General features: G+C 35.7%; 1 protein-coding gene across 1 annotated transcript in view; it reads right to left on the minus strand.

The window, feature by feature from the left end:
* Positions 1–25,243, minus strand: part of LOC6643372 (potassium voltage-gated channel subfamily H member 8) — an 82,448-nt gene that overhangs the window by 5,582 nt on the left and 51,623 nt on the right. The window contains exons 7-14 of the mRNA XM_002066168.4: positions 19,564–19,829; positions 18,944–19,172; positions 18,471–18,634; positions 11,013–11,214; positions 9,814–9,993; positions 9,609–9,727; positions 8,420–8,500; positions 1,689–1,784 (exon numbers count right to left, since the gene is read on the minus strand). Coding sequence (XP_002066204.1) covers positions 1,689–1,784; positions 8,420–8,500; positions 9,609–9,727; positions 9,814–9,993; positions 11,013–11,214; positions 18,471–18,634; positions 18,944–19,172; positions 19,564–19,829 — 1,337 coding nt within the window. The remainder of the gene's footprint in view (positions 1–1,688; positions 1,785–8,419; positions 8,501–9,608; positions 9,728–9,813; positions 9,994–11,012; positions 11,215–18,470; positions 18,635–18,943; positions 19,173–19,563; positions 19,830–25,243) is intronic.

Consider the following 25,243-nt stretch of genomic DNA (forward strand, 5'->3'; position numbering starts at 1 on the left):
CCTTTTCTATATGTATGCCTCTATGAACATACATATATAAGCTTTATTATTGTTTGCATTCCGTATTTGTCGTTTCGTTTAGCTATTTTACTTGAATTACATTTTGTGCCTTCGTTGATTTGTTGCAGTCACCAAGTGCTTAACTTTCCACGGAGAGCTCAGTTTAAAGACCATTAAGAACATAATTTACTCTAGACTTTCTACCATTTACAATAATCAATTTAGAATACCAATATGAAATATATAAGCAGCTTGGACTCAAATCGTTTTTTTTTTGTAATAAATTATTTAACGATAGAGAAAAGGTAACACAGTAAATTGTCTTGCTAGGTGCTTAGTTTTAGAAATTTCGGTCCACGTTAATTAGTCCTCGTGCCGTCTGCATGCGTTAGTCAGTTGGTGTAGTCACAAGGCACTCATTACGCTATTGGAATGATTAAGTGCTTACGAGACATCTTTTTAAGTGGATCTCACCCCTCTATTTGATAGTCCATACAGACCTGTCCTGGGGTAACCCCTGCTGATGCAAGGGTGAACTGATTTGCTTCAATGATGTCCAATACAAAGTCAAAGGAATAGGAAAAATTCATATAAATGGAATAGACAGAGGACACTTATGTAGTCAAATGACTAGTCCCTCGCTGGTTCTGGTTCAAGTATTGCGATATATTGAAACTCCTCTTCACTTATTTATCTTTTTATATAGTCATATGCAATTAAACTACGTCATGTTTCACATATATATTTGTTATAGTTTCTTGTAAACCTGCCTTATATATTTGTCGTTTCATGTTGATATTCTGAAAATGTACCCCAAATTTAAAATAATTGTATTCAGAGGTTTCGAGATGGTCACCAGACAAATTCTTTCGCTTCTGCTTCTGTCTGTGCTGATTTTTGTCTTAATTTTTTGAAGGTTTCTAGTAAAAGTGAAAAATCAATTACTCTAGGGTTGGGCAAGTACGCATCGTTTCGCTCTTAGCACCTTTTGGCCATAAATGATTGCCCTTCAGCAGCAAGTGCAAACACACACACACACACTCACGGATAGCTATCTATGTGTTTGTGCGGCTTAGTTTTGGGCAAAGCCAAATGACAAGGGTACTGACATTGGCATCTACGATAAGCAGCCAAAGAACTACTTGCAGAGAGGCAGACATTTTTGCTTACAAGTTTGTTGTCCCGTCCATTGCCTAAAACCTTTTTCATGCTTCAGAGGCGCACACACACACTGACACAGTCACGCATAAATTTCGATGTGTCAGAAAGTTTACCTGTGACCATATACTAGCAACTCCAAGGGGGTGGCGACCATAACAAAGAAGCAAATTCACCGAAACTTGACTTTTTGCCTGATGTTTGCCTGGCTGGTTGGCTGCTTGGCTGGCTGGTTGGATGCCTCCTTTTGCCGCGTGCCACATGCAACCATCCAAGTTGCCTGTTGCTGATTATTTTGCCATCGCCTGCCATTTCGGTCCATTTGTCTGAAGGGAATCACTTTTAAAGCGAAATCGTCAATGTATCCTTCCATTCAGCCCCCTACAGTTCCAAGAACAAACATGAAAAGCACATCCATTCAGAGGATGTCATGCCCCGACCTTACCCCCGGCAAAACTCAGACCCTGTCGACCCAACACAGAAAAAAGAAGAAAAAACACCTTTTCACCGATCCATATTCATTCACCCACCTGTGAGGCCGCCTCGAATATCGGCAGCTGTAATATTTCACGATGTAGATGCATGGAGACATCGCCACGGAGTTCCTCGGGAAATTCGCGTAGCGTCTGAAAAAAAAGAAGAAGAAGAAAATGTGAAAGTGTATAGTAAAAGTAGAATGAATAAGCAGCAAGCATAAACACGCTTGTCACACACGACGGAGTAAATATGCCTTAAAGCCATAAGAGACACACACACCCACTTACCCATACACACACCACACACCACACACTCATACTCGCAGAGAGAGACAAGTGAAAATTGAATTGCACGAAATTGTTTGGGAAATGTTTGACATCTCTCTGGGAAATGTTAGTGCACATTTTTTTCGTCTTGCCATTCTTGTTATTCATTCGCAATATGTAAAAATAAGTGAAAGGATATATGTTTTGTGTGCGTGTGTGTGTGTGTGTGGCTTTTCCTTGGGGTTTTTTCACTTTGTCAAGGGATGAAATTTCGAATAAAAATTGTTCTTGCTGGTTCTGTCTTTTTCCTGTTCTCGTATCAGAAAGATTAATATGAAAATTGAAAGGAATTTGCATTTTGTTTGTTTGGTTTTGGTCTGTTTTGTTGTTCTGTTTGTTTACCTTTTTTTTTTTTGATTATTTGCTTTTGTTTTTGTTTCTATATTTGTTGTTAGATCATCATGTGTGTGTGTGTGTGTTTGTGTATATTTGTTTGCGTGTGTGTGTGTGTGAGTGAGCATTGAAAGAAAATTATTCATTGACACGCTTGAGAGCATTTATCTCTGACATAATTGGTTTGCAAACATTCAAGTGAAACGTTATCGGCCGATGGCAAATAAATAAGATAACTTCGATTAGATCGGGGAATATGACTTTATATCAGATAGAGCAAACAACTTCAAATGCAATTCTTTGCACAAATTGAATATTTATAATCTTTAATATCTTTGTCTTAGTTTAGTTTGTGACTTGTTTAACTTATTCAATAACATGCTTGTCTGGACATTTGAGTCATTTTGTAAATAATAAATATATATATAAACCTTTAGTTCTTTTTATTGAGTAAACTTGATTTCAATCAACAAGCGTCTATCAGAACGATTACACCAAATAATGTTAAAGTTACTTAGACTGAAATAGGATACATTTGATTATATTGATATGTATATCTATGCTAAATAAATTATGTTTAAGCACAAAATTCGTCTTAATCTAAAATGTTTAATCCACCATTTATTTTATATCAATGCCTCATTCTTAAAGCAACAAATCGTAAAAAAAAAGTAAGTGAAAAATATCATTTCAATTAAATTGACCATTAATTAATTAACAAGTCAAAATTAAACACTCAAAATTATTGGAATTCTCTTATAAATTGCCAAATGAGCATCAAAATTTTATGGATGTTATGCAAATAGCTTTCACTTTACACAATTTAATTTAATTGAATCTGTAACAAGCAAAACTTAAAATTCATATATTGAAATGAATTCCAACTAACATTCGTTGAAATGAAAATCTTTAAAATATTCTCATGAAGTTTTCCCTTTTTTCCCCATTATTGACCTCGACCTCTTGCAGCTTTCCATGAATGCTTAATTTTCCAATTTTTCATGACTTACAGCGAATTGATAAGTCCTTCTGCAAGCCAAGCAACAACAATCGAGTAAACATATTTAAGTCGGAAACTATTAATTGAAGCAAGAAGAGGCAAAGGAGTAACTTTTACTGGTGGCTCTTTAACATTTGGTGTTGTTGTTCAACTGTTGCAAGGTAGAAAGGTGTTAGAGTTCTGTGCTGCAACACTCACTCACCAAACTGCCACAAAAGCGCGGGCATATAGAGGAAACTTTATGTTGTTCGAACTTTTCGCATAAAATGGTCCAACAATGAGGCAGCCCGGCCAACCATCAGTCAGAAAGATGGCCAAGAGCAGAAACGGTTTGCTAATTTCCATTAACAGCACAAAAATGGCTAATGAAAACTTTTCATAGTTGACTTTTACAACGATAATAATGGCAATTAAAAAAAAAAAAAAGAAATATAATAGCCTCCTCCTCGCACTTGTATGCATTTGTGGCAAATGATAATTTCATGTGCAGTGCAAATTTACACGAATTTGTCAAATTTGGTTTTGGCAAATTAATTAGCGGCATTTGTTTGGCTTGGCCCTCAGGCTCCTTTTGATGTTGGCATCGCTAAGCACTTGACTGACAGTTGTTGCTTCGTCTCGTTCCTGATGGTGTGGATGTTGTGTGTTACTTCCTGTCAGTTGCCAAACGTTTCCCCATTCATTTATCACGAAATACATTCGAGATTTATGCACACTCCCACACACACTCGCATATGGGAACATGTTTGTAAGTCAAGCAGCTTAACTGCCAAATTAGCAACATAATCTCTGCAATTAAATTGCCCAAAAATAATGTCTAAAACAGATTTCCTACTTACATATGCATACGAATATAACAAGAGAGTTAGCAATAGGGAAATGGTTGGGGGGTAGGTGCTATGCCTTAGGGTGAAAACATGTTTTATATTGTTTGAAATTTATGGCAATGTAAATGCGTTGAAAATGTTTTAAATCAAATTTTAATTTAATTACATTAAAAACATGAAATATAGACACGAACAGGCCTATACACACACACACACACACATACACTCACACTTATTCTTCTCGACGCAACTTCTGAGCGGTCACGGGTGCTTCCGTGGCTACCTACACCGGTTTAGACACGCATCAAGCCCAGAGTGCGCATGGTGCGCCAATGGAGAAGACGAGACGGCCGAACATGTCCTCTTCAAGTGCGGACGCTTCGAAACCGAGAGAGAACACCTCGAGGCGGAACTCGGGGAGCAAATCACGGTATCCAACTTGGTCCCAATGATGATTCGTCGCAGGGAAAACTGGGAGGCATTCAACGAGTTCGCGGCTATCGCCATGACTGAGCTCCGCAGAGTGGAGCAGCTGAGTCGAGTCGAATGACCTGAGAGCAGGAAGCGGGTGGAAGCACGCCTGTGTGAAGCAATACCCTCGCTGGCAGTACCACACAAGCTACTTCCCCTCGCAAACTTTTTTCCAAATTTCCTTTCCTTCTTTGTATATATTTCTATCACTTAATAAATGAATTAAAAAAAAAAAAAAAAAAAACACTTATTCATCCGTGCACACACGCTCAAAACATGCCGAAGCCAAAAGTTATGCAAAATGTATAGCATACAAAATGGGGCAGTTTGGGAAGTGGGTGGCAGTAAATTAAATTGTTAATTTATTGCTCAGGGAAAATTAACTGGCAAAATGTCAGAGCCTCAATGTTGGTATGGCACGCGTAATTTTCGTACCATCCAGACATACAGTACCATATGGTAGGAGGGAGAGATGAGAGAGGGTAAGACCGAATATTTTCCTTTGGCCTGCCAATACAAATGAGTAACTAATGCATTAAATTGTACACGGATCAAGCAACCTGTCAAGTGCACTGTTTCCCATTCATTGTGCTTGACCCAAACAGAAGTTTACATCTTCTGCATTTGCTTTTCTTTAAGTGAGGAGATATCTTTCGATGGGAAACATCAATTTTTTCAGAAGTTTACACGGTTTGGACAACGACCAATGGAGACTGGCCACCATGTGTTCTATGAAATTCCTCAGAGATTTTTGACTATGATGAAAAGTCTACTCGTCCTTTTAACCCTGACCAGACTGAGCTATTTTCACTTCCGTTCTACTCTTTGTGCTCTTTCTCTACCTACAGTGGCGGTCACGTATTTAAGACGTTTTTTTTTTTTTTTAGTTCTAATTTTCTCGGCTCCTAAATAACTTAATCGAATAATTTTTTCTGTAATTTGTTGGTTATTGTGTTCAGATTATGAACCGTAAAAATGGTCTTCATAGTTTAATCCGTTTTTTTCACAGGTGCATTTGAACAAAGAGAAGTCTTTTTTTTGGGGGGCATTTATTTAAGACGTTTTTTCCAAAATCTTAAATATTGAAGATAGACGTTTGAAATCTTCGAAGAAGTTGAAGATCTAGCAAAACTAAGATATACTGCATACCACTAATTTTGGATTTAGCCCCAACTTTCAATTTGGGGCCAATTGAAAATCTGAATTTTGTATGAAAATTTTTGGTCCTTTGGGCGAGTCCATTTTACGACACTAATTCATACTAAAGTACTTTTTTTCTTTAACTACGAAAGAAAGTAAATTGAATTTCCCGTCGAATGACATATTTTTCATTAAAATCGAATAAAAATTAGATAGTTTTTTTGCCTATCAATACCACCCTTCTATACCCATAAAAAGAAAGAGACGGAGAATAGAAGGGCAGTTTTGCATAAAAATTCTTCGAAGATTTCAAACGTCTATCTTCAATATTTAAGATTTTGGAAAAAACGTCTTAAATAAATGCCCCCCAAAAAAAGGACTTCTCTTTGTTCAAATGCACCTTTGAAAAAAACGGATAAAACTATGAAGACCATTTTTACGGTTCATAATCTGAACACAATAACTAACAAATTACAGAAAAAATTATTCGATTAAGTTATTGAGGAGCCGAGAAAATTGGAACTAAAAAAAAAAAAAAAACGTTTTAAATACGTGACCGCCACTGTATGTAGGAAGTCCACACACCCAAGCAATGAACGCTTTTTAAAGACTTTCCTTTTCGTCGTGATTTTCTTTAACTAAATTTTCCCTCTTCCTTTCTCTTTACGTTTTTCTTTTAAACTATTTGCAACCCTCGCTTTTTCTTCTCGAAGAGAAACTTTTGTGTCGCCTTCAATGCAATTAATGTAAAATATTTTACACTTCTTTGCATTTTCCGGTCCACACATTCATATACACATACACACACACACACACACTCACATACAAATAATAATTCTTGCCCTTTGGGCCAAAACCAAAAAACTGTGTCATTAAATAAGCAAATAAACAAACCAGCATACAAACAAGCAAATGGAAGGCTAACAAACCCAACGGGCAAACTTTCAACATATTTTCCAAAATGGGTTTTCGGGTTTAGTTTTTACTGTTTCACATTTTTTTTCCTTCTCCTCACTCTCTTTCATTCCCACCACCCATCTGCCGTCCTCTTGCCCTGTTCATTTTTGTTATTTGGTTTATGTATTTGCATTGGTCGGTAGTTAAATTTTTCCTGTCCACATAAATTTTACTTAAAAGCCAACAGAGCAAACATAAAATTTGCTGACAGCTCATTTGCCCAACTATTCAACTATTTGAAACTATTTACATTTACTTTTCCAGTCAAAAGCTATGATGAGGGAATTTGTAAATTAAAATTTCTCTGCCACGAACATAAATATGCATCTATGTACATATAAATGGAGCTATAATAATTGGTATATTGAACATTCTATTTGCTCAATCAAAATTGGTCAATTTATGGTTTTGTATGTTGTTAATTAAGTTGTATGCAAAGTTAGATGGAAATGGGAAAGAATGAAAAATAAATTTTTTAAATGCCAAACTTTTTGCATATGACGAGAGGAAAATTTATGAACGATATGATGCTTTTCTTCCAAAATAAGTTTTTTTCTATTCGGATAGATGACTTTTTTAGGAGAGTGTTCAAACTCAAGTTAAAGCGAATAATTTCCTAACCACCATTAAAGAGAATCAGTAACAGAGTCAGTATTGGGATTTTCACATTTAAGGCTATAATCGACTAAATAATGACTAGTATTGATTATAATTAGATTTGAAACCTTGAAAGCTTTAAAATCAATAATCGATGCAGACAGCTGACTGACATTTCACAAGGGAACATCACATCGAATTGACGTAACCTTATTGAAAAGTAGTCACCAACGGAAACATGACAATGTCCGTTGTTGTCAATCCAAAATTAGGATCCTTTCTTGTTAAGCCCAAGGAACCAACGAAAAGTTGTATACAATTACTTGGAAAATACTTCAGCTTATGTTAATTTTAAACTGGAACTCGGCTGAGGCCGATTCAATTTGGAGATCAAAAGTATTAATTAAATTTATTTTACCAACACATTCGTTAAAACCATTATTCTTACAGCCGAATAAAGAATTTTAATTTTGATTTACTACTGTGTATTAAGTCAATGCGTTTGCCAGTTCGTATCCTTTACAAAGGATAATCAAGCAATTATTCTTTTGCTTTTTCAATTAAAATATTCATTTAAACGGGCTGATTCCACTTTCACCCACACACAGCCGCACATACATACACACACAACCATACACAATCGTATGAGAACAATTCAATAAAACATTTAATTTTAACTTTTAAATGGGCTGAGGCTTTGAAAGATAGAGAGAGAGAGAGAGAGAGAGAAAAGGAACAGATGAGTGAAAGACAGAGTCAAGCACCTGCAAGTCAATGATGGCTGAATTCTGACAAGGATAACCAATCAAAGACTGAACCATTCCAACTGAATGGCAATCAATAAGCCATGACAGAACGAACAACCATCCATATACTTATATATAGGGGTATGTAGGTATGTATGTATATATCTATAGAGATATCGTAGGACCGCTAGGCATTTTGCTTAATTAAAGGCAACAGACATATCAGAAATGCCAATGGCAAATGTCATGGCACAACTTTTACCAATGAAGATTGAGAGGGCCAAGATTTTCGTTGTTTTTTATGCTGCTGTGTGGACAACTTTTTGCACATTGAACGATTGAGATTAAGTTGGAGTAGAAGTGAAAGAAAAGGGCCAATCTACTTACCTCATATATGTCGATGCCATGACTGAGTGACCAAGAAGTTTGAAAATAATCCTCTATGCGTTGCTTTAACTCCTTGGGCATCTGCAAATAAGAAATGTATAATATAAATAGAAATTATAATCAAGTTCTAATATAGTTCGTATTACAATGCCACTTAATGAGTTTGCATCTCTCTCTTTCTCTTTCTCTCTCTCTACCTATCTTTTTATTCTCCCTATCTATCGTTTTCTTCACGTGTCTGTCTCTTCTGATAGTTTTCACTTCATTTGCATGCATTCCGCAGATGAAAGCAAGCAACACAAATGCGCTTAATTATGCAACGCTTCCTTCTACACATCCTCGGTACAGAAGCCGCCTAATGGAGCGACGTGAAAGTTTGTGCTATCATCAACAGGTTGCAACAGCTCAAGTCACGGAAAAACATATATAGTACACACGAGCTCTCCAGAGGCAAATGGGATGGTTTCAATTGGGGTTTATAGTATATACATATACGAAGGGCAACCGCATACACAATCGCTAGTTGACGTCCTTGTGCTATGCTTACCCCTTGTGTCTAATGTTGCGTGGCATATGGCAAAACTGTGTGCTCTGCATTTCCAATAAAACTCAATGAACCAATTGAACTCTCATGCCACTCGAACCGCATCCATAAAAAGCAAGCACGAGTATGAAAAATGAATTTCCTAAGCTCAAACCCTCTTTTTTCACACCAAAGTGAAAATAAAATTGAAATCCTAGGGCAGGTTATGAATCAATAAATTGTTAAGCTACGAATATAATGACAGATTTAAATTTCATGATATCCAATAATTTGCAATTTCTTCGATTTCCATAGCCAAGTGAGCCATTAACCTGAGCAAACTTCATAAAAATGGTTTAATTAATTTCCATTGCCTATTTTGGGGAGCATATATATTCATTTTTATTGCTATGTGAGTGTTTTTATGGTTGCTGACGTATACGTATTTGTATTCTTAGAGTTTATAATAAACAAGTATTCCCTGTCACTTTTCTGCAAAAACTAAACATGTTTTATGTTAATTGCCTACTTTTGGGGGCACATAACTTAATTAAGGTAAGTTCAGTTGTTAGTTTTTTAATTGGCAACATTTATTCTGTCGTTCTTTAGGCAAATTAATTAATTCCATTTAATTTTCGTGCCATTGAACTTTAATTTAATACTCACATTGTGCAAGGCCACAAAATCCTTAAGATCCCGCCACTTGCTCTCATAGAGCGAGCGACGTGAATACATTCGCTGAATAATGGCAGTCACGTTACCAAACACCACGGCATGCATTAGAGCTGAAAGTACATATTCGAACGTAAACTTATTGATTATATACATATATATTTCCTTTGTTGTTCGTTTTTTTCTTTGGTTTACCCACCGCCAATCAGCATCATGATAATGGTGAAAACCTTTTCGGCCGTGGTATTTGCCGATACATTGCCAAAACCGACCGATGTCAAACTGGTAAATGTGAAATACAAGGCTGTGGAATATGTCTCGGCCGTTGTCAGTATGGCAACGGAGGCATTTTTACGTTCGGCAAGCAATTGTAGCCAACCTGTGAACAATACTTGAGGAATTTAATATGCGCGATGCGATGAGTATGAAGATTGAGGCCAAGACCAAAAGAAAGAAAAAGAAACTTGTTTTAGTATGTGAAAAACCCAACTCACATCTGTCTATCTAACGCATAAGCATGTATGTATGTACATGTTCCTGTGTGTGTGTGTGTCGGTGTTTTGGCGTATGTGTATGTGTGTCTGTCATATTCTACATTAATTGTAATTCAGACCAGCAAATTGGTCTTATTAAATTGACAATGACTTGTGCAAACTTCTTCTGTCTGCCTCCAACTGCTGTCAGTCACTCACTAAGCTGTCGTAGAGCGTGCCAAAAAATCTGGCAAACTGCTTTAGCCTGATACTCAACTGAACTGAACCGAACTGAACTAAACTGAACTGAAAGTCAAGCCGGAAACGTCAAAGATTGTAGGCAGTTTGGCCAACTTTTTGCCTATCATCCACACGCTTGGCTCAATGTGAAAAGTTAACTGGCAATTTGCTGCCTTTTCCTTGTGTATGAATTTTTTTTTCTTTTGTTTTTTTTTTCTGAACAACAACAGTTGTCAGTTCATTAGACCGTTTTATACATTCTTGTTATATATGTAGGTAGATGTAGGAAATTCTATGCCAAAACAAAATGTGTAATAAAAAACTTTTGCTTCACACGCGTACTTTTGAATCACAACATATGTTGATATGATTTTATTTCTTAAACTTTTTCTAAAGTATTTAAACAAAATGTATATATTTAAGGGTAAATACATGGAACAAAATGACCATGTGTGTGTATTTGTTTGTGTGTGTGTAGTATTTTGAAGGTCTTGACAGGAGAACAAATTCATTTAAAGGCAACAAGCAGCCAGTTAACCAAATTACACTAACCAACACACACTGCGTAACTGCTGTGACTAACGTATGACCTTGGGCCTTTGCCTTGGTTTTTGGTTTCGCTTTTGCGTTAGTTGGTTGGTTGGTTAGTTAGTTAGTGTGTTAGTTAGTTTGTAAAACAACTCACCAATGTTGCTCTCCGGGAACCATTCATACTCCTTGACCGCTATCACATACCATATGCAAGCCAACCAATGAGCAGCCAATGTGAATGAGAACATCAGAAGAGTCAGTATCATGGCCGTGTGCTGGGAATATCGATCAATTTTTTGCAATAGCCTCGCCAGGCGTAACAAACGCGTCAATTTGACAAGATGAATGTGGGATTCCTGATAGAAGGAGGGAGAGACAAATATGCATGCATGTATCTATAGTATAGTTCGTCACAGGATATCATGTTCAAAATCTGCAAAACAAAAACAAAACCTGTACAAAATTCCTTTTGTTTTTTTGATGTGCGGGAGATTGATGGTCATGCCCATTTCGCGTAAGCTTATAAACAATTTTTTTTTGTTCAACTTGTTGTTCAAGTTTTTTGTTCAGCTTTAATGTTTGCCTAATGGCAATTGCCTGTAGAGCACTTCAACTAACCAGAAAACTTTATATGTATATATATGTACATATGTGTAAACAGTAATGCATGTGTGTGTATGTGTGATGCGTGGGTTTTTTGTTGCCTACTTTTTAGAGCACAAGCAATCTTGATACATTTCCCTTATTTATTAGCAATTTCCCTGCTCTAAATATAAGTTAGGTTACTAAAAATTACAACTTCCGTTCACGCCCAACAACAAAAAGGGTTTGTTAAATAAAAATCAACCAAATAGCCAGCAACTGAGTAAAAAAAAAAGAAGCATCAACCTAAACCCAAAGCGAAAAAAGGTCATCATCATCAGCAACATAAACAAGCTTATCACCAAGCTAAAAAGGAAGACCAAAGGCCTCGGCCTCTATGACTCTTTCTCTTTCTATCTTTCTCTGTCTGTCTTTGTCCCTCACTCTTGGTATAGTCAATTGAAGGTTAATGCTGCCTCATTTAAGCTTAACCAGCTCAGTAAAAATTTTTTATATTATTTTTATTATATTTCTTATGATTAAAAAAGTTATATAGAGACCAACAGGCCAGGCTAGACCAGCATAGCCATTTTCATGCAGTTAGCTGACAAGGCGCCATTTCACAAATGGATTCTAAGTAATGGTTAGAATTATGCGGTCTAAGCATATTTTTGCTATCCTGCAACAACCTTGCAGCAAATTCAATAAACGCACCACCAGCAGCGGCAGCAACAAGGTTGTCAAACGCAGCTTAAAGAGCGAAACAGCAGCGACATGGCGAGAAAAAGAGAAATAGACAGCAAGAAATGTAGAATGCTATGGCAAATGGTAGACATTAAATCAGAACAGATTCCAGTCTGGCCCCAAGACAGCAGCAAAATGAAGCGAAATTAAATGCATTTAATCAAACTAAAGAGAATTCAACTAAAACTAGTAGCAAGTAACAAAGATAATTGCGTAACTTTTGACTGACTTTATCTAAAGGCGATAATCCCGCACAGACTTAGGAAATGGAAACCGGATACACGTGTTATTTACTTGGTCCATGTGTTTCCTAAAGTCGTTTGAATGTTGAACAACTTTTACTCCCTATTAAATTTGTGATTAAAAGAATAGTACGACTGTCACAGTCCATGAAGATACATACATACATACATATGCATGTGCCAGGTGTGGAAAGAAAAGAGGTTGTTTTTGACTGCCATCATTTCGAATTCAACAGCTGCTATCCTGGGAGTATCTTCAGCAACTCTCACAGTGAGAATTGCTTTTTAGTGTCGTGTCTGAAGAAAGTTCTCTATATTGATTGATGTGTCCCTTGAGTTCAGTCAGCAGTTTTCTCCATTTGTTAGTTCTTACATATGTCTGTCAACATTTTCCAATGATTTTAAAAGTTTATAACTTTATGAATATTGATTGAATATTAAAAACTATTAAATTAACCCAGAATTAATCCTATTAATCCTATATTTCAATATTGGAGTCGGCTATAAGTAGAAGTACATACATATATAATCCTTTAAAATATATGATGTTATACAAATACTGTGGATTTTATGGTTTTCAATATAAACCTTTAAGGCTTTTCTTGCCTCTTATGTTTCATTACTCCATCTTTACCCTAAGTTTACTTCTTATTTCTTAACCATTAGAAAGGAAGAACTATTAGCTTAATGATGTATGACATTTAAGGTTGTTTTGATTTAAAATTTGAAATAATTTAGGTCCGTTTTCCATTTACTGAATTAAGGTTTAGAGCACACCTCACGCATTTTATATCCGTGTTAAGTAGCCTCAGGGGAACTTTATTTTCAACAGATTTGTCATTCAGGTTGCAATTTGTGCAGCGCTTTGACGTTTTTTTTTTCTTTTCTCCTTTTTTTTTTGTTATTTGTACACTTTTGTACTTTAGCACGCCTCCGCAAACTCTTTGTCATCGCGGCATTTTTCTTCTTACAATCTTTTTGTGTTGCTCAGTCTGGCAAAAGTTTCGCTTACTTTATTTACTGTGTCGCGTAGCAGGAGCAGATCGACGCCTCATGGACTTCTTTTTAGAACTTGACTGCCATGGCAACTTCCATTTCCTGTTGGTCGACAGACTGCCATTTCTTTCGTTAAATTCGTTCTTCTTTTTAGGTTGTGTTTCATTTCAGGGCTGGGGCAGAACTCTCAAAGATAATTAAAACTTTGAAATAAACTAAATATGCAAAAAGTCAAAGTTTCAAGTGCATTAGCTTGAAAAAGGCAAACCAAGCTTAAACCAAGGAAATGGGAATACAACAAAAAAAAAGAAACACATTTTTGAAGTATAAAAATTATGAGAAAGTTTCTACACATAAATGACTTTTGGCTACTTTATAACTTTGTAAGCATCTTTCTCTTTGGTGTACTCTCTCTTTTTCTCTCTCCCTGTCACACACACACACACACACGCACATTTTTGCACTCTTACCCACACATCCACAACAATTTTGGCAATTAGAACACATTAAAGTTTTATTGAAAATCTGGTGAAAAGAAACAGCTTAACACACGCCAAGATTTATAAACCAAACAGACAGACAAAGTTTTTACTTTACTTTTCCTCAGACGAATAATCTTTTAAATAAGTTTTAGTAACGAATAGCTGATACTCTTTACTAAGGAACTTTAAATTATTTGTAATAAATTAAAACTAAACACCATTTGTAAAACTGATTTTCTAGGTCTCTTCTGAAATCAATCTGGAAAACACTTGATGAAAAAATTGCGAATTGACTACAAATTCTTCACTGATGTCCTACAGGATATAGGGTATAGAAATGGTTTCTGATAAGCAGCGAAGCAGCAACAACAATTTTCGAAGCGGAAACCGCACACAAGAAAAATCAATGAGCAAAAAATATGGCCAAAGAATATTTATTGAAAAAATACTTATACAATGAATGCATTTTACAAAATCTTTCCGATTGCATTTTAAAGTGAGTTGAGTTGGATTATGTTCTAGGTTTTCCAACAGGACCATGTCCTTGAAATGTCAATAAAAGCAGCGACAGCATTTCCTACTTCGCCTGACCACTTTCAAGTGCGAATGAGCTGGGGCAAATGGAAGAAATATACAGGAAGAATAGCAGCAACAGCAGTCGTTAGACGCACCAGTAGCAGTACTGGAGGCAAAAAAAAAAACAGACAGAGAAAAACAAGAGACCAGAGAGAAAAGCAAAAAGCGGTAAGCTGCTACGGCGTATTGCTTCAAGTGATGCTTGGCCATTGTTTGTCAAGGCTGGGACCGCTTCGCTCTCTGTGCCGTTCTCTGTCGTTCTGTCTGTCTGTCTGTCTGTCTGTTTCACTCCCACTATGTCTGGGGCTCTTACTTTAGTCACTTTCTGTTGCGATGACAGTTACTTGGCCAGTCTGTCTGTCCGTCAGTATCGTAGTAATTGTGATTTAAGCTTTAAATAATCAACCAAATGCACTTTATTCATAGTCTACTTTTTGGGGGGGCTAAAAGCGAAAGAAGAATAAAAGAGAAATTTATTTGCTGCACATTTGGGTCACAACCTTGTCTCACCCAAACCACTTACTACTTACGCTTATAATTATAACCAGAACTGTTATGAAAACAGAGCGAAACGGGCGAGATAGGAGACAGCCCAATGTAATCCGCTTAATGAGCTTTAAGTACGCTACAGAAAAATGGTCAAGTGCCGGTGTCCACTTGTATCTGTCAGGCAAATAAAGTTGTTTAACTGAATTGATGCTGCTGCTGCTGCTGCGCTCTGAATATGCATTTAAATCGGTTTATATTTAAATTCGTATACATAAGTCAACTTAGAGCAAAATGCTGTCATCGTCAAATATCTACATTATGCATGCTGGCACAAAACTGTTTCGGGTTTTATGCAAATCTTTTAATGCTATTTACCACTTGAAATTTGGTTGAGTTTTACGTATAAACGTATATATATATATTTTTCTGCCTTCTGCTTAAATGATTAATGCCCCTATATAGCATGAAATGGAAATTTTGTGGGTAGGCAAAAAAGTTTGCTCAAGAGTTTTCTTTTTTCCGTCGTCTTTTTGACAGCAATCAAAGAGAGACAGTCGAGAGAAGTGAGAGAGGAGTGAGCAGGCATAATGAAGCAAATTTCCCAGATTTGGACTTTATTTAATGAAATATAGTGAAAAAAACCACTAAACGGTGAAAACTTTGACTCCACTTCAATTAAAGTTAAGAAATTTTTATCATAGCATTTGGCAAAGTTTATGTGAATTTCCATTGAGTGTATATGACATTTGCAGGTGGTTGAACTAAAAAATATATCCGTAAATGGATTTTTGCCTCGAATTCAATTAATATTTACGATCCCTATGCACCTCAGATTAAAGGAAATATAAAAATTTATGGTGTCAGAATACTGGCTATTCAGTTTAAATTTCTTGGCCCAAATTTATTTGCCAATAAAGATTTTACGTATGTGTTGAATTAAGCTGAATAGTTAAAAGAAGCAAAGAAATTGGATTAATATGAAATGTGTTGTATTAAAAAAAGTTCTAATTTGAAATCCAGTTTTTCCTCTTTGTTCAATTTTAAAATACATTCTTTTTTTCTGTATTTGTTAAAAGTTTTTGATTCTACACTAAAGCATAAAGCATAAATTTATTAATTTAAGCTGTGTTTTATTAAGAATATTTATTTCCAGTCTGAAAAAAGACGTTCTATTTGACCTATGACAATTTTCCAATTGAAACACTTTCGTGAATTTTAAGTCCAACTTTAATCAACGAAGTTAGCCAAAGTATTTCCTCACAAACTTATTTGGTTCGTTAGCGCAAACTTAAGTTTGATCTATGAATTTGCTTCTTCACCTAAATAGATAAACTTGACAATCTTGTGTGTTAATATTATTTAAGCTTATGTATTAGACCCGAATAAATTTGAAGTTTGTCTTAACTTTAAATTTGTCAACAAAAACATGGGCCAAATAATGAACCAATATCAGTGAATAAATTAAGTAAACTTTATTGATTAGATGCAGACCAAAAGTTGACGTAAAACTAGTTGCACAGCGTTGGAAGAAAATCACTACTTTCTCCAGTCCTATATATGTATGTATATTTAGCATCTAATTTTAGCTCTGTTTATTCATTTTTGCACTTTCCGCATTTGCAACATGGAGAGACAATGGCATATACCTACGTACACCCAGCGACAAAAAAAAAGCCGCACCCGGCCGTTTTGCAAATTGGTGCGTTCTTTGCTCAGAGATTCATCTAAATTTCAATGCATTGATTAATTTAAAATTTTTTTGGATTAATCAATCAATTCCACATACATTTTTAAAAATTTAATTTTTATACGTCTTTTATCCAATTAAAAAAAAAAATTTTTCTGAAATCACACAAATTAATTGATTTTTCACTAAGTTGGTCCTCTTAAGTAAAAAAAATTATTAAGTAAAAAAACAAAGAATTTTCAACAAAAACAAAATTTTTTCATATTAATTAAACTATTTGCTGTTAATATAAATTATAATATAGTCCAAAATATTTCATTCTGAATTTTTAAATTAAATTATAAAGATATCAATATTTGGTAGTGCCACCTTTGGCCTTTATAACACATTTGACCCTATTCGGCATGGACTCGTACAAAGTCTCCAGATACTCCGCCGTTATATCCTCGAACCACACTTTTTCAATCGTTTTCATTAATTCCTGTAATGATTTTGGCTTTTCCTTTCGAATTTTGGCACTCATAAGGGCCCAAACATTTTCAATAGGATTGAGGTCAGGACTGTTCCCTGGCCAATCTAAGGACTCAATACCAAGTTCTGACTTCAAAATTGATATCTGTGGTTAGCGGATAGTTAAAGTTTATTAAAAAATGATCGGAATGACTAATTCTTGAAAATCCACTTACAGAGCGCGCCCGATGACAAGGTGCAGAATCGTCCTGGAATATGGGCTCTTTTTCTCTTTCAGTAATCGACTCAATGCTAGGCACAAGTCCACTGAGAATGATTTCTTTGTACTTCTCTGCATTCACCATCCCTTGAAGCATAATAAGTGATTCTGTTTTGTATTTGGAAATGCATCCCCATATCATAACATAAGGCGAATGCTTAACAGTGGCAACACAGCAGTTTTCCGAATATCGCTCTCCGTTTCTGCGCCGAACTTTCAAGCAGCCATCGGGTCCAATAAGATTAAATTTGGACTCATCAGAAAATATGATCCGTGACCATTCAAATTGACCCCAATTTTGCTTATTTTTCGCCCAGTTTAAGCGAGCTGTCTTCATTTTCTGGTTGAGAAGAGGTTTTTTGGCTGGTGTCCTTGCTATCAAACCCATCTCCTTGAGCCGACGTTGAATAGTCCGAGCCGAAATTTCTTTCGTAAATCGTTGCTGCACTTCAGATGCAATTTCGACGGCATTTTTGAAGCGATTCTGGAGGCTCGTTCTCATAATAACGCGATTCTCCCGTTCATTTGTGCAATTTTTTCTGCCTGATCCTTTCGTCCTCCCCAATTCCTCCGTCTCACGATATTTTTTCAAAAAGCGTCGAACTGAACTTTCATTAAAATTAGTTTTATTAGCTATTTCACGATTCGACACGTTTTGCTGAGCCAAAGCAATAATTTTGGCCTTTTCAGTGAGGGTCATCTGTTTTCCTTTAACCATAATGTTTAATGTTCACCAAATTGAATCTCCGCAAAATGAAATTTTAGCAACCGACAAGTCGAAAATTTTGCAAAAAGTGAAGAAAACAATCGAGGGGTTCCCCAAAATAAAAGTTAAGCGACTAGAATACAATTTGGGGAAACCCCGAGCTAGAGAAGGCAAAAGTTGCAATAACCTTAAAGTGCGGCTTTTTTTTTGTCGCTGGGTGTATATAGCTCTATCTTCACCTCATGCATAATGCAATTTGAAGAGCTATGCAAATTTAAAAAGTTCCAACAAGCTTACATATATGTATGTACGAAGAGGTATACATATACATATATAATGTTATATATCGTTTGGTATGTATCTAGTTTATGTACTTACCTCTCCATCGTACAAATCGGAGGCATAAAGATGATCAAAGGGCAAAGCAGCCAATAAATCCAAGGCAAACCAGCCACGAAAATAATTGATGGCAATCTGTTTGGAATTGGAGACAACCTCACCTTTGCGCGAGACAAAGGTTGTGCGAAAATTCAAGAGAATGTCTGCAAAAGAAGGGAAAAGTGAGAAAAAAAAAGAGCAAAACGAAAGGGTGGGAAAGGAAGCAAAGGATAAACGGTTTATAAGAGATACAAATTCAATTCAATGCAGCAACTAAAGATGCTGGGCTTAAGGCCAACTTCCACACTCTTCCTTTCGAAACCAATAACAATAGCAACAACAACAACAACAGGTGGCCCATAAAAAAAGAAAACTAAACGAACTGGCCACAAAAAGGAAAACGGACAATGTAGCTTAAGTCCAAGTTGTATCCTCTTGTGTGTGTGCGTGTGCGTGTGTGTTCGTATACTTACCAACAATGAAAAGCGCCTCAACAATGACATCGGAGACCATCGTTTGGCGATCCGCCTTGGCAAATGCTGCATTGTAGGGCACCATCAATGCCACGTAGAAGGTGGCCACCAGTATGACCCAATCCCAGATGCCTTTGAATACACCATAATGGGGCAAAATCAAGCGTGACTTTTTTATCGATTGGGTTTTGTATTCAGGAAATGGAGCCTCCGTTGAATGCATGAAATTCTATTATGATGAATTCCAAGTTGTCGATGAGCGAAACATGAAAAGTAAATTTCAATTACAATTTAAGGGATTAAGTATAACCCAAAGAGAGTGAAAGAGACAGAATACATCTTAATCAAATTAATGGAAATGGAAAATCTTTCTATCCCTCCTTGTTCTCTTCTTGGCGAACAACAAAGCTATATAGATGGTTTTAAATCAAAACCAGTCCCGAAACAAAATTTCACCAAATTTAATTGAGTCTGTCGTCGGAATAGGCCCAAAAACGTGACCTTTTCTCCAACATTGTTAGCATTGTTGTTCGTTCAACTGTTTGGCTGTGGGGCAGGTACCAACAGGTAACCTGTTACCTCATGCTCCAGTCACATCATCTGCAGCTGGTGATACTTACATTGCCGAGCTTCAATTTGGTTTTGACGCCACCCTTCTCCGGTTTATAGTGGCCGGATAGCTGATACAGCACCGCTCGGCTACGACGTCGTCCCATATTACAGCCAGCGGGTATATCCAAATTGTTACCCTCCCCAGCCTCGGCATCGCCATCAGTGCCATTGGCGGCCGGTCCACCCAGACCAGGCAGTCCGCCTAGGCCCAGCATGCCGGCATTCGAGCCGGCACGAAATCTCGCGCCCAATAGTGCAGCTGTAAGGGCAAAAACTTACAGAGTTGCAACCAAAACGAAAACAAAAACCAACGGAAAAAACATATTTGATAATATTTCAATGGACACACACCGAAATTGGTAAGGGAATATGGAAATGGTTTTTGTGTGGATTTCATGGGGTTTACAGATTACGTGTGGGGGTAAGGGTGGAGGCAAAAAATAATTACAATGATGGAGCATTTTTTTTTTTTTTTGGTTTATTGTGTAGGGTGATTAAAGAGAAAAGAGCACAAAAATTGGAAAAGAAAATAAATACATATAGAGAGAATCGTACAAAAATACATTATGAATTACAATTTAAATTAGTCAAAAATTAAAGGTATATGGTTTTTATTTAAACATTAGTTGCATTTAGTTAATTTTTTTTTAATTTCTTACAATTTAATTGAAGCTTTTAAAGGATTAAATTCGAATTGACGAATTTCGTTATATCCTTGCAATTTTTTTATGACCAAATATGGCTATTCAGTCTTTTGAATGGTTTTGGTTCAAAGCTAAAAAAAGTTGTTTCCTAAAAGGCTAATTTTTAACAGAGAAAATTAAAACATGAAAGGAAAACTGCGTTGCTTTACATTTCCCAATCTCTTCATTATAGAACTTATCTTGTTTATTACTCTACAATAAATAATAAATGTTTTCTGATTGGAAAGCTGAGATGAAGCTACCAAGAAAAGTTCCTTTCATATTAAAATAACTACTTCACCTTGACAACATTGGGCTAGAAAAGAAATTTCTTTTGATTTTTATTTGATTAAAACAAAGCTATGGTCGCTTTCATAGCTTAAGAATTAAATGAAAATCCTTTTACTTTTATTATCTGAGTCCATTTAATGCTCGACTGTAAATTAAGTAATTAAATGTTTTTTTCTTAGAAAGTTTAATGGACAAATCTTTTCAATAGACGAACTATGGCCATGGAAAGGTAAATGAAAACTGACATGGGCTGAGATTTGCAAGACAATTTACTATGCCCAAGGGCAGGTAATCGAAAACTGGCCAGATACATATGTGGAACACTGACAACTCATCTTCCCCATCACATTTCAAAAGAATAATAATAGCCCTTCAATGCTTGTCGAGTATTAATTACACAGTTTCCTGAAATAGTTATCTGAATGTAGCTTACTGGGATTTCCATGGATTCATCCTGGCTTGCAGTAACAGAAGCAGACCAAAAAGACAGATACTACACATACAGATTGATGGCCATACATATGTCTATCTATACTCCATGGTGTCGAAGATGAAATCACAATTTCGTTTTTATTGTGCAAGGATATATGAAAGCAAAACACAAAGACCACAAAAGTGAGTTATAGTGTTTGGTGAGCCAGAGTTGTGCTTTAATCTGAGTGTGCGTGTATATGTATGTGTATGTTTAGGTGGCTAGGTGTTCTTGATATGGAATATCAAGCCTGTATCAACTTTAGTCAGACAAAAGGGACATATTTTATTTCTTCCGTTGTGCTCTTGTCCATTTCTAGTGGTACATTGCTCAAATGTTTCCATACAAATCGTTTACATCTATGTAATTTATTACACAACACACACACACACATACACAAGGATATATACAAATATTTGACCTGCCTGCATACCTAGAAATTGTACAATGAGCAAATACAAAATAACAAAATAAACATAATATTTCACATTGAGGCAAACACAAGAGCGATAAGAAGAGCACAAGTTGCAAGCGGAAAAGCGAAAATCCACCAAGGCAAGAAACAAAAGCCTCGAAAAGCAACCTCATTAAATTCAACTTAATTCTATTTTTGTGTCTTTTTTTTGTTTTTGTGCCTTACCTCAAACGATGAGAATGATGCCGCGTGCCATTATAAATAACAATTAGCTTGATTGTGAAAAATTGCGAAACACACAAAAAAGCACACACACAAAATTGAAGCGCGACAAAACACACAACGAGAGGTTTTCTACACGTTTTTTAGCTACAGAGCCTACTAATTATGGTCAAAAGGAGATAAAAAGGAAGTGGCAACAACCAAAAGAGAAAAAAAAAGGGACACAAATATGCAAATAAAAACAACATGAATGGTTTCTATAGAGTTGTGGACTTTAAATTAAATGAGAAAAAGATCCTTTAAAATATTTTCACATTTATAATAATTAAGTTTGTAAATTAACACTTTTGGTTACAAGACATTCTGAAGCTTCTCTGTCTTGGCTTAAGTTTTCTTCAACTGTAGTGAAATTTGAAACATAATAACAAAGTTTTACACTTGACCTTACAATTAATAAAAACTTTAAACAACTTTCTATGAAATTAAAATAAAATAAATGTTGTCATTTTTGTTTTCTCATCACGATCATCCTGTTTAAACATATTTTAATTTCCTTACGAATAAAAAAGGACTCCGTTTCATGACATTTTAATCTGTTACCATAAAACAAGCTGTACCAAAACTAATATGGCCACCCTCCGGGTTTTTTCATCCACCGCGGTGTACCGTTATAATCGCCATAATTCTTCTTTTAATTTAAAGTTTGGTTTAAATTTTTTTACTTTCCTACTTCTTGTTTGACACGTTTCTCACTGAGCCTACTAATTATGGTCAAAAGAAGATAAGGAGAGGAAATGGCAGCCAAAAAAAAAGGGACACAAATATGCAAATATTCTCCCAACAGCAACAAATTTGAACAACTTAAAATTTGATTTCAATTTTTTACTCAGCTGTTCTGTTCTGAAGGGTCGGTCTATTCCCTGGGCTTGGGCAGTGAGCCAGGTCTTCGTTCTGGCTTGTCATATCAGAATGCCAATTAAGCTTGTCGAGCCGAAAAAAAAAATTCTTTAAAATGTTGAAGTTACCTCTCCCTTTATAAATTGAAAAAAGCACGTGGCTTAGGCTTTCTGAATACAAAAATATACGCGAAATAATATGAAAGACGAATAAAAGATGGCGCATAAATATGCTCGATTACTTCGAGTGTGGCAACTCTGGACATTTTTGACAGGCCTAATGATGTGTGAAACGATGGCGACCCATAATCACCATCCCCCATCCTTATCACTATGGCAAAAACTGTTATTTTCAAATTATGTGTGTGTGTGTGTCTCATCAAAAGCCGCTTTACGTTTTTCCAAAGAGATTAATTCTCAACCTAAAACATACCGGAAATGAATATACTCTTAGGATTATGGATATAGAATGAGCAATTAAATGCTTGCATATACATAAAGTCATTTAAGTTGTATTTGTGACGACTAATTCACAAAATAAATGCTATTGCCTCTGACTGAATATTGCCAAATTTAGTTGACACAATTTGTTAGTGTATAAACATTTAAATCTAATTGCTTTTGCTTTCCTTTAAGCATTGGAAATGTGAAGAGTCTTGCTTTTTTTTATTTCTCTACCCCATCCACCGAATATCCATGGCACGCATTAATTTCTCATTGATGTGGATCAGCACTCAATTTTCCACTCAGCTTGAGCGAATTGTATGTCAAGGTTTGTTAGCCAAAGTTGATTTAATTTCATTTACATAAATTAACCAAAAAAGGAAGGGAAAAAAAAAATTGTAATTCAGTAAACAGGAAAGACCAAAATTGAATAAGGTTCAGCTATTGAAAAGATTGCTTTGGCGAGTTTATGCAAAAAGGCAAACATAATTGAATATAAGCTAATTGAAAATGAAAATTGAATTAAACATTGCAGTTGAAGCATGTAGCATGAAATACAATTAACTTATATGACATTTAAAGGCACACACACACACTGACAAACATGGATACACAAGCTGCAGACAGATGCACAAACACATACAAAATGCATGGAATGATTGTCAGCAAGGACTTGTGTCCTTGCAATTGCAATGTGCAACAGTTGCGAAATGCGTGCATTTTTTATAACCCATCAGCAATCTGCCAACTGCTCCATGCCATTCGCCAACTTCTTATCAAAAAAAAAGAAAAACGGGAAAAAATAAACACACAAAAAAATAGAGGAAAGACGTTAAGGATAATGCCATCAGAAGCTAAAATCATTTAAAGCAGAAGACCAGTTTTACAGGACATCTGATGGAATCTTTGCATGGCTGCAGTGGATTCTAGCAACCTCTGCGGCGACTCCAACAAAAACAACAGAAAAACAGAAACTAGAATTAACGAGGGCTATAAAAAGCTGCAAATGAATGCCACACAACCAACAGCAACCCCAAATAAACATGGACGTAGGACGAGGGAACATTCAACCAAATGAAAAATATGCGGAATCGATATACAACAGAGACTGACTTTAATTTGACATAAAGATGTCTTAAGTCTTACAAAGAAAATAAAGATTTAAGAAAGGTTTCTTTATCAATTTTAAATAAAAGCAATATACAAGGTGGCGCAAAAAAAGTCATCCGATGTTGTTTGGCTCTAATTTTTTTCTAAATAAAAAAAAAACTTATGTTTATTTGGCCAATAAATTTCTCAATGTTTAAATAAACATAATTTAAAAACAGAATCAAAGTTTTTTATAAAAAAAAAATGAGAGCCAAACAACATCGGGTGACTTCTTTTGGCCCGGATGACTTCTTCTGCGCCACCTTGTATTTGACCAAAAAAAACTCCCGGTTGAAAGGATGTGGAAGGTACAGATTGGACAAAAAAGAATTTGAGGGAATCACTAACAGAATTAATTCATTTGGGTCTAATTGTCATCTACTTGAGAACATAGTTTTATGCCCTACCTAAAACTTACATATGTTAGAATATTAAAGCAAGTGTCATCGCGAGTATTTCGTGGCGCTTAAAAAGAATACATAGGTGTATTTAGTCCCCGAATTATTGCAAATTCTTCATACTTAAATGCCTATCCCATAAATTTTTTAAAACCAGCTGTTTCTATTGCATCCTTTTTCAGTCTTTCAAATAAGTTAAATTTAATACATTGTTTTGAATTCTTTTTAGAATACTCAGTTCTAAATCTTCCTCTAATTCCTCTATTCCTCTTAGACGGGCTACAAACTTCTTGCATTCCCTGTGGGCTAACTGAAGAGACTACTAGTTAATTGCTTAATTCTTACAGTGTCTGTTTGCCCCCAAGAATGGGCTATGATCTGGACCATGGACACAACTCTACAGAATTCCTTAACATATATATGTATATAGCATATATATTTATTAGTTGAGGGGCTATTTTCCTCCTCTTATCTTGTCTTTGCTTTAACTTGGCGCAACTGTCAGAATTGTTGGCAGCAATCATTTCGAAGTTGACGCTCGGCTTGAATGTGCATTAATATTTAATGCATGCTTTTGCCATTCTTTCTCTTTGTTTTGCTGTCCATGTTTTATCTTAGTTTATCTCTTGGGATGACATTGGCAAACTTATCTTTGCCTAACTAAGTAACTAAGTCAATGTATTTGATTAGAGTTAATTCAACTAAGACTAAGACTCAT

The sequence above is a fragment of the Drosophila willistoni genome (genome assembly GCF_018902025.1).
Source record: "Drosophila willistoni isolate 14030-0811.24 chromosome 2L unlocalized genomic scaffold, UCI_dwil_1.1 Seg168, whole genome shotgun sequence".
Taxonomy (NCBI): Eukaryota; Metazoa; Arthropoda; class Insecta; order Diptera; family Drosophilidae; genus Drosophila; species Drosophila willistoni.